Source organism: Pelobates fuscus, chromosome 1 (genome assembly GCF_036172605.1).
Source record: "Pelobates fuscus isolate aPelFus1 chromosome 1, aPelFus1.pri, whole genome shotgun sequence".
NCBI classification, from domain to species: Eukaryota; Metazoa; Chordata; class Amphibia; order Anura; family Pelobatidae; genus Pelobates; species Pelobates fuscus.
Window position 1 is genome coordinate 435,142,353 of NC_086317.1, and position 16,132 is coordinate 435,158,484.

General features: G+C 44.4%; 1 protein-coding gene across 1 annotated transcript in view; it reads left to right on the forward strand.

Moving 5' to 3' along the window:
* Positions 1-16,132, forward strand: part of SLC7A1 (solute carrier family 7 member 1) — a 49,183-nt gene that overhangs the window by 15,386 nt on the left and 17,665 nt on the right. The window contains exon 2 of the mRNA XM_063429495.1: positions 12,616-12,997. Coding sequence (XP_063285565.1) covers positions 12,628-12,997 — 370 coding nt within the window. The 5' untranslated portion in view covers positions 12,616-12,627. The remainder of the gene's footprint in view (positions 1-12,615; positions 12,998-16,132) is intronic.

Consider the following 16,132-nt stretch of genomic DNA (forward strand, 5'->3'; position numbering starts at 1 on the left):
GTGAGACTCGAAATCTGATAAGTGGTTTTTACGCTATGACAGGTGACTCGCTAATCCTAGCCATTCACTTCCCTTTAATAGATAGCTGTGGGAAGTTATCCATGCTGGTGATGGGAGGTTACTGCCATAGGCAACTTATGATGGGCCGTCTTATAGTTTAATTTCAGAATGAATCACACACAAACACAAATACTTTGAGATTGATTGCACATTAGCAATATCAGTGCCATCCAGATTTCAACACCTTTCATTAGCAAAGCACATCTACTTACCTAATCATCCAATGAATGGCTTTAAGATATACGGTATATAAAATGCATAGGTAAGCACCTTTAGGGCCTTTTGTTTGTCCGGGCCGCTCTATTGGCATGTAATATTTATGGTTCCTAGACATGTTTGATGCAATTAAGAGGTTGGGGATGTACATTTGTCGGAGTAGTGGAATTTCCTGTTTAACCCCGTAAGGACACCGCTTCAAAAGTCAACGATTGCATGACGGAACATTTCCGTCATGTGTCCTTACGGGTTGTTGTTTTTTTTTTTTTTTAAATGTTGCAAGTACAGTGTTACAATGGATCCATGTATACAGTTTGATTGAAGTCAGATCCAGCCCTGCAGTACTAAATATAGATAAAGTAACAGGCTAATCTGTGATTAGTCTGAGTCATGTTTGCCACTTGTGGAATTATTACAGAGGGTTAGTCTGCGTGAAGAGTCAGACTGCATGTTTGGGAGATAGAAAGGGGCCAGGGGCTTGTAATTACCCCCCTATGTGATTTATTTTCTTTTCTTTCATTAAATACAGTCCCCAAAGTGCCATAGTAAACTAAATAAATAAACTACCTTCTGGTGCATCTAGTCTCAAGAAAGGTTCATTTGTAATTGGCAAAGTAAAATTGAGCAGATAATAAATGCGACCAGATTATTATTATTATTATTATTATTATTATTATTATTGGTATTTATATAGCGCCAATTTATTCCCCAGCACTATATACTGTACTGATATTTTTGGAGGGTTGTATTGAACAGGGAATTGGAAAGTTTAGGCAGAATTCGAAAGCATTCTTAAATTCTGGTCTTTCACGAGTTTAGCTGTTTTGGACTACATTTCGCAATTTTAATTCCCAGTTTAGTGAATAACCATTAAATGATCATTTTATACAATTAAAAACAATGAGCTGTGAATATTTCTATAGCCACTCTTTCTCCTTTCTTAACCCTCCAGGAGTCTGTTATTACTGGGATTGGTCCAGGCACCATAAGTAGATATTAAAATGAATGATTCCTAATCCCACGGAGCAGGAATTTAGAGAATGGCGTTATGTTTAACTTCAAAACAAAGCTCATGTTATTGCATTATTAATGTGTTCACTTAATATGTTGGCAGTGGACATCACATGAATCCTGTGATTGGCGGGATATGATGAACTTTCGTTCTTCTATAGAATTAAGCGAGTGACAATGCTGATACGGATGACTGAGTAACGAGCAGGTCTCAGAATCACAAACATCCTCTTTTCAAGTATCAGGGATATAGTACAAATTCGTGGGAATTCAAATAACATTTCAAATTTTAGGCCAAATAGACTTTTTATAGTTTGGCTACATTGTCGCAAAATTAGAAATTGATTTCTCAAACATACATTGACAATGTAATGGAAACGCCAAACAATGTCATTACACTAATATTGTGGAAATTGCAGTTGTACACCTACTAGAGATGTACATAATGCCTTTCCCTATTGTAACTCAAGGGTGATCAAATACCCCCAGACTCCAATCTGTTAAAGGGACAGTTTAGGCACCATAACAACGTCATCTAAATTAAGTTGTTATGGTGCCAGGAGGCTTCCAGATGATTACTTACCTCAAGGGGTTAAACTGTCCTCAAAGGTGCGTCTAGCGCTGATCTTTTAAGCCAGTTTTATGAATGGGGAGTCACTGATTGGCTGAGATTTCGGAAGACAGATGCCTCTTGGTGGAAGTTGAGATTGGCACTGGAGGTAACTTTGGATGGTTTGAAGTAAGTATATGCCCAGAGGCCTCCTGGCACCTTAACAACTTAATTTGCATGAAGTTGTTATGGTGACTGGATTTTTCCTTTAAAGGGACACTCCAAGCACCATGACAACTCTAGCTGTTGCTACATAAGAGAACACCTATACATCTGGCCTGAGGGTTGTAGGATTTTGTACTCTGAAGAATTTTAGCCCCTTGTTCTAATTAACCATCTAGCCTTTATGAATAGTCTTTCTTTGGCTCTCAGTCTTCATTTGTACCAGAAATTAATCTGTTGATACTAAAATAAAGTAATGTTGCCGCTTAGCTGGATGGCCGTGGTCTGTCTTCCTCACTTGTGTTAAGAACATTCATGAAGGTTGAGTTTCAGACCCCCCTATTCGAAATCTGTTTATGCTGGAAAGAGGACTATGGCTCCGCAGCAGAGACCGGCCTGTGCTAATATTTTCTTCCATGGTGAGAATTCCCACTAAAACAGTGTGAAATCGCTGGGAAATATGCAGAAAAATCTTGAAATATAGTGATCTGAATGTGCAAAATTTTTCTTTTTAAAAGATAAAGAATGAAGGAAGTGATATGTTGTTGCTTGCCCTTGGCTGTACTTCCTGTGTGATAACCACAGTAAGTGTAAGGTGTCCCTTTTGTGTTTTGTGTTTGTATTTATTTAGTTGTTTCAAGTCAGTACTTTACGTGCAGAAACAAAATGGAAAAGAGATCCAGACTCTAGGTTCTTTACTTGCAGACCCCCCATAAATGTAAAGCATATAATTTCAGTGAAAGTATGAATGGGTAGGTAGCAAAAATCACAACTTTTTTATTTTTATTTTAAAACATGCTGCAGTTATACTATTATACTATTAACTCTCTCTGCTTTCATATACAAATCCCTCATCTCCCCAGTTTAACCTTTAGATTGTAAGCTCACGGGCAGGGTCCTCTACCAGTTGTATTGATTTGTTCTTATTGTGTTTGTCTTTTCCCAATTGTACCACGCTGCGAAATCTGTTGGTGCTTTATAAATGCCAGTAATAAATAAATAAAAACTGGTTGGCTGAGAGCTCAAAGTAGACACTCAGGATATACTTGAAATTCAAATCCTAATGAGTGATTGAACATATCCACATATTAACATAAACGGCATTACTGTTTCTCAAATGTCAAAATGCTCTTATTTAGTAAGCTGAGACTCTAGTAGGAAGCCAGTTGCATGTATTTCCTTCTCAGGTGTAACCAGTCGTCTACCCAAGTCATGACTCCAGTTACTTGCATGTCAATCTAACTTACTGTCTTAGCCATAGTTTTCAGATTTGAGATTCTTACGGAGCTGTCAATACATTTTGCCTTGGTTTTGGCTGGGGTCTGTTGCCTAGCCAAGTTTCTCAGTTGCAGGACTTTTTGGTGAACGCCTCCATCTTTTGTTTACAGCCTACAATTGAGGTCCACGAAGTGATGGCACTCAGACTCATAGCACCATAACTACTGCAATACGTTGTATTTTATGGTGCTTAGTGTGCACTTTGAAGGACCAGTGTGGGCACCATAACAACTTAATGAAAATTAAGTTGTTATGGTACTAGGAGGTGTCTAGCACTTGCTCACCTTCAGGGGTTAAACTGTTCATGAACGGTTATTCCCCAAAGTCCATGTTCCAGGGCAGGATCGCTATGCCCACCTGTCCTTCCACCATTTATAATCCTAAAGTATAATTGGCACGGGCAGGGGCGCCGCTGATTTGTTTTTAGTGGTCAGCTGACTCTCTATGGCAATCAGTAGCTTTCCATTCATAAAAAGGTATATAATTTTTTCATGAATAGGGCAGCTACTGATTGACTTCATGGTTCAGCTGACTACTCTACATCAATCAGCGGCACCCCTGCCGGATGCTGCCCAAGCCTTCTGTTATCTAAAATTTCACATAGCGGAAGGACATTGGGGCATAGTGATCCAGCAATGGAACACAGACTTGGGGTTAAACCGTTCGGGACCCCCTGACACCATAACAACTTACTTTTGATGAAGTTGTTTTGGTACCCACACTTGTCCTTTAATGTTCAACTTCATGCCCCATAAATTACATTTGCACATGGGTGTCTGCTAATGCTTTGCATCTCTATTTAAAAAAAACAACAACCAGAGGGACCAATAATAGATGGACAAACAGACATTGCCTTGTATGTGCAGATTAATAAGGGAAATATGTCGGCAGAAAGTGGATATGCGTTAGTGAGCATATTAGTTTAGTTTTGCATTTCCCTTTCAATGTGTAATAAATTATCCAGTATTCCTAAAAATAAAATTAAAAATAAGTTGGAGTTTTTTTTTTTTTAATTCATTTTACTAACGGCAGTTCTATACAGCGGTATAAGGCATATCCAAAGATGCTGGTCCTTGTTAGCAGTTATGCAGATAGAGGCTTGTTTTTATGAGTCATGCTATTAATTGCTATGAGAGTGAAAGCTTCGCTTTTTATTAAATCACTGTAATAAAAGAGATGCCAAGATAATGGTGGTACTTAAAGGCAATTATAATGGTTACTTTGCTAAGTCTTGCTGTTCTACATCATCCTGTTTCTGCATGTTTGTTGTATGTTCGTAACTGAGCTACACATTTTGACGTGCACACCTTAAACAAATGTATTGGCATCATAGAGTTCCGTGTTTTGCCGTCACGTAGGATTAAATAGTTTACTGTTGGCCATGAGTCACTGCCTTGAGGCTTGGAGTAATATCAAATTATGATGCATGTTTGCTTCTTATGTAATGAACCCTCATTTGGCCTTTGCCGGCTTTGCCAAGAAGTTGTAACAGCTTTTAGAACACAGAGGGCCGTTTTTATCAAGGGAAAAAATATGGAATTTTGAGACAAAGTTCTGTATGTCGCCAGACATTTTGTGGGTTGCTCCATAGTTTGCACTTTTTCCCAGAATAGCACATGGTTTTGCTTTGATATATATATAACCATTTTAGTTTGACCAGGTCAAAACTAGGCTTCCAGAGTGCCTTATCTTCCCAACTGTGTTGGGAGGTCTTTTAATCTTTTCTTTTTCGAAATATGATAAAGGTAAAATTTGCTTCAACTAACATGTTCAGGGTGTTAAAGGGACACTATAGTCACCAGAACAACTACAGCTTATTGCATTTGTTATAGTGAGTAGAATCATTCCCTTCAGGCCTTTTGCTGTAAACACTGTCTTTTCAGAGAAAGGGCCGCACGCGCATTCATACCGCTCATAGGAAAGCATTACTCAATGCTTTCCTATGGACGTCCAGCGTCTTCCCACTAGAGGCTGGATTAACCCTCAGTGAAACATAGCAGTTTTTCTGAAACTTCTATGTTTTCAGCTGCAGGGTTAAAACTAAAGGGACCTGGCACCCAGACCACTTCATTGAGATGAAGTGGTCTGGGTGCTTATAGTGGTCCTTTAACAAACATTGATATTTAGCCAAAATAAATAATATGTATGCTATATAATGTTATTTTTGTATATATTGTGTATTAATATTGTTTTTGTATTTTATTGTACCCTAATTGTATCAATGCAATGTTCTGTGGACCCAGGACATACTTGAAAATGAGAGAAATCTCAATGTGTCTTTCCTGGTAAAATATTTTATAAATAAATAATTTTAGTTAAATAAAACAATTTTAAATCGTTATAAATAAGTGATTAACCCATTAAACTGTAAATAGTGCACATTGCACTGATTTCCGCATTATCTAGGTACTTCTAAAGGTTTACAACAAAATAATTTCTGATACTGATCTGAAAAGTTATTCCAAATTTGAAATCTTTGTCTGGCTGCAAATACTAAGATTATAAACAACAGCAAGAATGAGTCTTTACTTTAAAAAGCAAGATTTAAATCGAGCCTTACTGACTAGTGATTTAAATCGTGATTATTAGACTTGATTTTATTGAAATCCACTCTGATGTTGGTAGTCGTACAGTGACCTGGATGTCTGTTTCTATGGACAGAAGATGAGGACATGTTGTATATAGATGGGCACTGCATGTGTGTAATTGTTTTGGGACAGCAAGAAATACAGTCACTGACTCCAGAAGTATGTTCAAAGCGAATGAAACAAAAGAAAGATAGAAATTATGTTTGTGTGCATTTTGCTTTGTTCATCTCAGTTTGTTCTGATATCAGAAAACGTAACTGGTATGCAACTTCCAGGAAAATGCAAACGTTCTCAGCTTGTAATCTCAAGGCCTCCGAGATAAATTGTTATAAAACTATAACAGTGTGTGCCCACAGTTTTGCAAAAAGGTGTCTAATTGCCTGTATCTGACATGATGAACATTTTGTTACCGAATTATTTGTATGTCTGCAGCGCATTATGAAATATTAACATAATCTGCTTCATAAGTCTGTGTTCTACTTGTCATTTTAAAAGGGGCACTCTTATCAATTCTTTTGAGTTTTCTTGGTAAATGCTTCAGAATTGTTCTTCATACCAGTATAAACCTCGATTCTAGGAATATTCACCAGAAGCACGAACCAGGAACAAATTGAAATTATCACAAACATTAAAGGATTATTGGAGAATAGAAAGATCTAGTATGGATTCAGCTTATTGAGGACTGAAAATGAATTAATTCTAGTATGGCTATTCACTAACAGAGTTATTTACTAAGGTGAAAATTCAAAGCGAATTTGAAATTTAAGACCAGAGTAGCCGCGCTGAAAACATAGATAACAGAATTTTTCCGTTTCAGCTATTCTGACATTAAATTTGAAATTCACTTTTAATTTTCTCATTTGTAAATAACCCTGAAAAGTGTGAATTGTCTGAAATTCAAAAGGAATTCAAAATTTCAGGCAAAATAAATTGCCAAAATGAAAACATTACAGGATTGGATTTGTTTCCCACTTTTCATTTCCCACTTTTCATTTCCATCAGTTCACACTTCTGGATTCTAAAAAGGTTTTTTTTACATTTAAACTTAAAGAGACACGATAGTCACCAGAACAACTACAGCTTATTGAATTTGTTCTGGTGAGTAGAATCATTACCTTCAGGCTTTTTGCTGTAAACACTGTCTTTTTAGAGAAAAAGCAGTGTTTACATTACAGCCTAGTAATAACTCCACTGGTCACTCCTCAGATCACTACTAGAGGTGCTTCCTGGGGCAGTGCTGCACGGTGTACAGCACTGCCACTCATTGTCTCCAGACTCCACCCTCTGCATGGAGACACTGAACTTTCCTCATAGAGATGTATTGATTCAATTCACCTCTATGAGGAGCTGTTGATTGGCCAGGGCTGTGTTTGTCTTGTGCTGGCTCTGCCCCTGATCTGCCTCCTTGACAGTCTCAGACAATCCTATGGGGAAGCATTTTGATTGGATCAGAGAATCCTTTATGATTATGTCAGCCAAGGAGGCAGATCAGGGGCAGTAGCTACAGACTTGAATACAAGTAAGATTGTTCTATATTTAGGGGGGGAAGAGTGGTGTTTTTTAACACTTTGGGTTCAGGAATACATGTTTGTGTTCCTGACCCTATAGTGTTTTTTTTTTTTTAAGTGATCCTTTCGGGTCAGACTTTGCTGTTCGGTTGAGCAGCAGTTGGTCAAATAACAGCTGAGTCTGATCCAAGATGGCTGCTTAGCAAGATAAAAAATGAAATGCTCACAAAAAAACAATAAATATAATTTTGAAAAAATCATTAAATTTCATAATATATATTCAACTTTAAAAACAAAAATGAAAAAAAGAACATTTTTTGAGAGTTGTCCTTTAAATGAACGTGCTGTAAGTCCTTACAGCAGAAAAAACATGTGTTGGGGCTGTTGTTAAAGGGACTCTATAGTCACCATATAAAAGCAAGAAAGACAGGTCCCCCAGCCTTCCTTCTTGCTTTTATATGAACTTTCATTCATTAAAAAAAAAAAATCGGTGTTTTTATATTAAAAACTTACCTCCGTTCCAGCGCCGAGCTCCCCGCTAGGCCGCGCCCCCTTTTTCGTCAAAATGACGAAATCGCGGGGCCCAATGGGACGGCTTCGCGCTGGACCAATCGCGTTCTTCATAGAGCGGCATTGAATGCCGCCCTATGAAGAACCTGAGCGCTTTACCGCGCATGTGCGCGGAATGCGCGTTCGCGAGCTGAGCTGTCTGACTGACAGCTCAGCTCGCTTTCTAAAATTATCAATAATAATTTAGGGCCCCCACCCGCCCTGTGCGGCGGGTGGGGGCCCTAAAATTATCAATGAGGGGGGGGACCTACTGTCCCCCCCCCGGCCCCCACCCCTGTGCGGCGGGTGGGGGCCCTAAAATTATCAATGAGGGGGGGACCTACTGTCCCCCCCCGGCCCCCACCCCTGTGCGGCGGGTGGGGGCCCTAAAATTATCAATGAGGGGGGGACCTACTGTCCCCCCCCCCCCGGCCCCCACCCCTGAGCGGCGGGTGGGGGCCCTACAATTATCAATGAGGGGGGGGACCTACTGCCCCCCCCCGGCCCCCACCCCTGAGCGGCGGGTGGGGGCCCTAAAATGATCAGTAAGGGGGGGGACCTACTGTCCCCCCCCGGCCCCCACCCCTGAGCGGCGGGTGGGGGCCCTACAATTATCAATGAGGGGGGGGACCTACTGCCCCCCCCCCGGCCCCCACCCCTGAGCGGCGGGTGGGGGCCCTAAAATGATCAGTAAGGGGGGGGACCTACTGTCCCCCCCCGGCCCCCACCCCTGTGCGGCGGGTGGGGGCCCTAAAATGATCAATAAGGGGGGGGACCTACTATCCCCCCCCCGGCCCCCACCCCTGAGCGGCGGGTGGGGGCCCTAAAATGATCAATAAGGGGGGGGACCTACTGTCCCCCCCCCGGCCCCCACCCCTGTGCGGCGGGTGGGGGCCCTAAAATTATCAATAAGGGGGGGGGACCTACTGTCCCCCCCCCCGGCCCCCACCCCTGAGCGGCGGGTGGGGGCCCTAAAATTATCAATAAGGGGGGGGGACCTACTGTCCCCCCCCCCCCGGCCCCCACCCCTGAGCGGCGGGTGGGGGCCCTAAAATTATCAATAAGGGGGGGGGACCTACTGTCCCCCCCCCCGGCCCCCACCCCTGAGCGGCGGGTGGGGGCCCTAAAATTATCAATAAGGGGGGGGGACCTATTGTCCCCCCCCCGGCCCCCACCCCTGAGCGGTGGGTGGGGGCCCTAAATACAAAGGGGGGGGGACCCTAGTTAACCCTCCCCCCCCCAAAAAAAATATCTCCCTACCTACCCCCCTCACCCTAAAAATAATGAGGGGGGACCATTAACTAAAAACCTGTAAAAAAATGAGATAAAATCAACTTACCATTCGATGTTTTCTTTCTTCTAAAATCTTCTTTCTTCAGCCCCAAAAAAGGCCAAATAAAAATCCATAATAACCGACGCAATTAAAAAAAAAAAAAAAAAAACCGAGCGCAAAAAAAAATAATCCATCTTCACCCATGGAGGGCTCCGCGCAGACTGAGCTCCGCAGGGCGGGGGAAGGCTTATAAAGCCTTGCCCCGCCCTGCAATTAGGCTAAGAACACTCTGATTGGTGGGTTTAAGCCAATCAGAGTGCTCTTTGTCATTTTACAAGCGTGGGAAAGTTCTTTGGAATTTTCCCACGCTTGTAAAATGACACAGAGCACTGTGATTGGATGGATTTCAAGCCATCCAATCACAGTGCTCTGTGTCATTTTACAAGCGTGGGAAAATTCCAATGAACTTTCCCACGCTTGTAAAATGACAAAGAGCACTGTGATTGGATGGCTTGAAATCCATCCAATCACCGTGCTCTGTGTCATTTTACAAGCGTGGGAAAGTTCTTTGGAATTTTCCCACGCTTGTAAAATGACAAAGAGCACTGTGATTGGATGGATTTCAAGCCATCCAATCACAGTGCTCTTTGTCATTTTACAAGCGTGGGAAAATTCCAAAGAACTTTCCCACGCTTGTAAAATGACAAAGAGCACTCTGATTGGCTTAAACCCACCAATCAGAGTGTTCTTAGCCTAATTGCAGGGCGGGGCAAGGCTTTATAAGCCTTCCCCCGCCCTGCGGAGCTCAGTCTGCGCGGAGCCCTCCATGGGTGAAGATGGATTATTTTTTTTTGCGCTCGGGTTTTTTTTTTTTTTTTTTTATTGCGTCGGTTATTATGGATTTTTATTTGGCCTTTTTTGGGGCTGAAGAAAGAAGATTTTAGAAGAAAGAAAACATCGAATGGTAAGTTGTTTTTATCTTATTTTTTTTTTCTTTACAGGTTTTTAGTTAAAGGGTCCCCCCTCATTATTTTTAGGGTGAGGGGGTAGGTAGGGAGATAAGTTTTTTTTTTTTTTTGGGGGGGGGGGGGGGGGAGAGAGGGTTAACTAGGGTCCCCACCCCCTTTGTATTTAGGGCCCCCACCCACCGCTCAGGGGTGGGGGCCGGGGGGGGACAATAGGTCCCCCCCTATTGATAATTTTAGGGCCCCCACCCACCGCTCAGGGGTGGGGGCCGGGGGGGGGGCAGTAGGTCCCCCCCCCTTATTGTGAATTTTAGGGCCCCCACCCGCCGCACAGGGGTGGGGGCCGGGGGGGGACAGTAGGTCCCCCCCTATTGTGAATTTTAGGGCCCCCACCCACCGCTCAGGGGTGGGGGCCGGGGGGGGGGGCAGTAGGTCCCCCCCCTTATTGTGAATTTTAGGGCCCCCACCCACCGCTCAGGGGTGGGGGCCGGGGGGGGGGCAGTAGGCCCCCCCCCTTATTGTGAATTTTAGGGCCCCCACCCGCCGCTCAGGGGTGGGGGCCGGGGGGGGGCAGTATGTCCCCCCCTTATTTTTTATTTTAAGGCCCCCACCCACCGCACAGGGGTGGGGGCCGGGGGGGGACAATAGGTCCCCCCTTATTGATAATTTTAGTGCCCCCACCCGCCGCACAGGGGTGGGGGCCGGGGGGGCAGTATGTGCCACCCTTATTTTTAGGGCCCCCACTCACCGCTCAGGGGTGGGGGCCGGGGGGGGGGGGAGGAGAGTAGGTCCGTCCCCCCCCTCCCTTCAACCACTATTGTGGCCAGACAGCATCCCTGTGGGTTCGGGCTTCAGCTGTCAGCTGAAGCCACGCCCACAGCAGTGCTGACAGGCTGTCAGCACACAAAGCGCGTTCACAGTGCTTTGTGTGCTGATAGCCCGTCTGATGCATTCACCCAGAATGCATCGGACGAGAGGCCTTTTTAGGGCCTCTGAACTCGGAAGTCCCTCTGGTGGCCGTCTGATTGACTGCAACAAGAGGTGTTCCAAGCTTACAATGTAAACACTGCATTTTCTCAGAAAATACAGTGCTTACAAGAAAAAGGCTCCGGGTAGCTGTAGCACTCACCTAAACAACCTCATTAAGCTGAAGTTGTTCAGGTGACTATAGTGTCCCTTTAAGATAAATTAATTATTCATTAAACAGTCTGTTTTCCATCTGTGCTATTTTGGATCTAATGTTTTGCAAGTCACCTCACCACACAGCCATGCTTTAAATAGACCTTTTCATTCTCTCTCTTTTTCTGAATTTTTCAGTTTAGATTTTTGTGTTTCAGTTGTGCTTTACTCGTGTAATTAATAAACTGCATATTTTCCTTATTAATGTGTTCAGCTTAAGAGTTAATTTGTTTTAGAACTGTAGTGTTTAATGCAGTTGTCTACTACTGTGGTAGTGCAGGCTCCTATCTACTGGTATTTAATGGCAAGAATTATTGTAGAGAAGAGAGAGAGTTATTGGAGAGAAGAGCTAGAAGTTTGAGGTTGTGGTTGTTGATATAGAAAAGGAATGTCCAGGCACTCCAATGCCTAAGGGCATGTTTATTGGAACCGTCAGAAAAGCACAGCAACGTTTCACCCTAAATTGGGTCTTTGTCAAGCCTTGTGTTGTTCTCCTGGTTCCAATAAACGTGCCCTTAAGCATTGGAGGGACCTGACCTTCTTTCTCTCTCTCTATATTCTGATGGGAGTGCTGGCCCATGGTCTTACTAAGCACCCAATCGGTTTGTGGATTGAGTGCAATTCCTTGATTGTGAGGTTGTGGTTGTGGAATTTTATCTTCATGGAGTACAGGGGAAATCCTTGCACCATGGTCTTCTTAGAGATGTTTAAAATCATAAAGACTTTGACTTGGTGATAATGCCACCAAAGCATCTTTCGGGTGTTCTATTGAAGTTTAGCTTGTCTTCATAACTTACTAAACTACAAATATGCTGCTTCTTCTTCTTAAAATATATTGCTTTATTTGTGTTTTTGTGAATATTACAATTTGAATGATTACCACGAATATTGACAGAGCTGTGTAAGGAGATTGGAGTAGTGTTGCATAGAAGAGGTATCCAATTTTGAAAAGTACAAATAATTAAAACATTGGTTTGCTCGCTGTGATAGATCCTACCCTGGAATGTGAATGTGTATAACAAATATTAATTCGATATAAGTGACTGTGAGCCAAAGAAAACCTGCTTTTTCTCCAGAAACAACACTTCTCCTAGAGAATTATATTGGGTCAGCAGAATACACAGAATTCGTTCATACCTTTTTTTTTTATTTTTTAGACGATTTGGGTGGGGATTAATAAAGCTATAAATATAATTCTTCTTTTCTTGTGTTCTAGATTAAACTCAAGATGACTTGCAAAGATGTCCTCAATTTTGGGCAGCAGATGTTTCGTCGTAAGGTGGTAGGATCGGATACCAAGGAAAGCAGATTATCACGATGTCTTAACACCTTTGATTTAATAGCTCTTGGTGTCGGCAGCACACTTGGAGCTGGTGTCTATGTGTTGGCGGGAGCGGTTGCAAGAGAAGCTGCTGGCCCGGCCATTGTCCTTTGCTTTCTCATAGCTGCATTAGCTTCTGTTCTTGCTGGACTTTGTTATGGAGAATTTGGGGCAAGAGTTCCAAAAACTGGATCTGCGTACCTCTACAGCTACGTAACCGTTGGGGAGCTGTTGGCGTTTATTACAGGCTGGAATTTGATACTGTCTTATGTTATTGGTAAGTGCTTTCTACGACTATTTTTTAAAATAAATACAATTTTTGGAGTTTTTCATCTTGTGTGTTAGTAGAACAGACTCATTTTAAGGAGGTCTTAGTTTTCTTTATTTTACATTCACATATGTTTTTTTCTCTTGTTTAAAGCGGCACTGTCATGCCGAACTTACCTTTCCTCAATCTCTTCCTCTTCCCCCCCTCTCTCAGGATCTGTTCTTCTTTTCTTCCTGTCTTCTTTAGTTTTCTTTAAAATCATAAGACAAAGTAGGGACTCTTTGTCTTATGGAGGATTCCTCCGCTTGACCAGCTCTGACCAGCGGAGGAGCAAAGTGTGCTTCATTTCCGCTGGCCAGAGCAATTTTCCCATGATCCCTAGCTTTCCTCCCTGTTCCCACGATGCTTCCTGTCAGTATTGCCGAACGTCCTGTCACTTAGACAGAACGCCAGCAAAACTGCCGAATTGCATCCTAACAGAATGAGCACTGTTTCTCCATTCGTGTTAGGATGCCATTAGGTACTTTGTTCGGATCGCAATTTAATTTGAATGAATGAAACTCCGATCCTATTCGTGCTGTGGCTGCATCTTGCAGCCGCTTAGTAGATAACTCCCTAATTCCCACGGTATTAGGGAGCTATCTACTAAAAGTCTGAAAGACCTAAATTGGTCTTTCAGCCACATTTACTAATACTAAGTAAAAATTACTTAGTATTAGTAAATTATGCCCCTACTCGCTATACCGCGAGTAGGGGCATGTCTATTAAACAGCGAGCAGCCTGTGGCTGCTCAATGTTAAAACAAAACTACTAACCGCCCCTCCCCCCCCCTGCGCGGGCGGGTGGGGGCCCCCTAAATAACAATTAGGGGGGGAAACCTATTGTCCTCCCCCCGGCCCCCACCCATGGGCGACGGGTGGGGGCCCTAAATGACAATGGGGGGGGGCTACTGTCCTCCCCGGCCCCCACCCCTGCGCGGTGGGTGGGGGCTATAAATCACAATGGGGGGGACCTACTGTGTCCCCCCCCCCGGCCCCCACCCCTGCGCGGTGGGTGGGGGCTATAGATCACAATGGGGGGGACCTACTGTGTCCCCCCCCCCGGCCCCCACCCCTGAGCGGTGGGTGGGGGCCCTAAAAAAACAATTGGGGGGGAACCTACTATCACCCCCGTCCACCACCCCTGAGCGGTGGGTGGGGGCCCTAGAAAAACAATAAGGGGGGGGGGACCTACTGTCCTCCCCCCCCGGCCCCCATCCCTCAGCGGTGGGTGGGGGCCCTAAAAAAAAAAACAATTAGGGGGGGAGACCTTCTGTGTCCCCCCGTCCCCCACCCCTGAGCGGTGGATGGGGGCCCTAAATAAAAATCCCCCCACAATCAAGGTGACTAGGGGTCCCAAGCCCCTAGTCACCACCCCCCACCCAAGTAAAGCTATCCCCTACCTACCCCCCTCACCCTAAAAATAATGAGGGGGGATAAAATAACTAACCTGTAAACAAAAATTTAGCCCTTAAGGACACATGACATGTGTGACATGTCATGATTCCCTTTTATTCCAGAAGTTTGGTCCTTAAGGGGTTAAACTTAAAATTAAAATTCCAAAGAACTTTCCCACGCTGTGTAAAATGACACAGAGCACTGTGATTGGTTAGATTCCAAGCCCACCAATCAGAGTGCTCTTTGTCATTTTACACAGCGTGGGAAAATTCCAAAGATCTTTCCCACGCTGTGTAAAATGACACAGAGCACTGTGATTGGATGGATTTCAAGCCACCCAATCAGAGTGCTCTGTGTAATTTTACAGAGCGTGGGAAAATTCTTTTTCCCACGCTCTGTAAAATGACAGAGCACTCTGATTGGCTTGAACCAACCAATCAGAGTGTTCTTAGCCTAATTGCAGGGCGGGGCAAGGCTTTATAAGCCTTCCCCCGCCCTGCAGAGCTCAGTCTGTGCGGAGCCCTGGAAGATGGATACATTTTTTTTTCGTAGTTTTTTTTTTTTCGTCGGGATTTCGCTCAGGTATTTTATTTTAAGTTCGACGGGTATGATGGCCTTTTATTTGGCCTTTTTGGGGGCTGAAAAATGAAGATTTTAGAAAAAAGAAGACGCCAAATGGTAAGTTTAATTTTTGTTTACAGGTTAGTTATTTTATCCCCCCCCCTCATTATTTTTAGGGTGAGGGGGGTAAGTAGGGGATAGTTTTATTTGGGTGGGGGTGGTGACTACGGGCTTGGGACCCCTAGTCACCTTGAATGGGGGGGAGGATTTTTATCACACCGCTCAAGGGTGGGGGCCGGGGGAGGTCAGTAGGTCCCCCCCCTATTGTTATTTAGGGCCCTCACCCACCGTTTAGGGGTGGGGGCCAGGGGGGGGAGGACAGTAGGTGTCCCCCCCCTTATTGTTTTTTTTAGGGCCCCCACCCACTGCTCAGGGGTGGGGGCCAGGGCGGAGGACAGTAGGCCCCCCCCCCTTATTGTTTATTAGGGCCCCCACCCACCGTTCAGGGGTGGGGGCCAGGGCGGAGGACAGTAGGTCCCCCCCCCCCTTATTGTTAATTAGGGCCCCCACCCACCGCTCAGGGGTGGGGTCCGGGGGGAGGACAGTAGTTCCCCCCCCCCTTATTCTTTTTTAGGGCCCCCACCCACCGCTCGGGGGGGGGGGGACAGTAGGTCCCCCCTTATTGTTTTTCTAGGGCCCCCACCCACCGCTTAGGGATGGGGGCCAGGGGGGGCAGGACCGTAGTTCCCCCCCATTCTTATATAGGACCCCCACCCACTTTTTAGAGGTGGGGGCCGGGGGGGAGGACAGTAGGTCCCCCCTCCTTATTGTTCTTTAGTAGGTTATTTTTTAAACAGTGCTCACTGTTTAGTGGACATGCCCCTACTCTCGGTATAGCGAGTAGGGGAATTCGGGAGATTTTAATCCCCCTTGTGCTATTATGGGGTCATATTGACCCCCATAGAGTGAGAGGGTGACCTGGGGGGCTTAGGAAGTGGCAGGGAGCACTGCTCCCTGCCGCTTCTATCTTTACATAGTACAAGGAGGGAGCTGCAAGCCGGTGGATCCCTCCTTGTAACAAACTGAACGAACAAACGAACACTGATATTCAGTGTTTGTTTGTTCGTCTGATTTTTCTATTCATTCA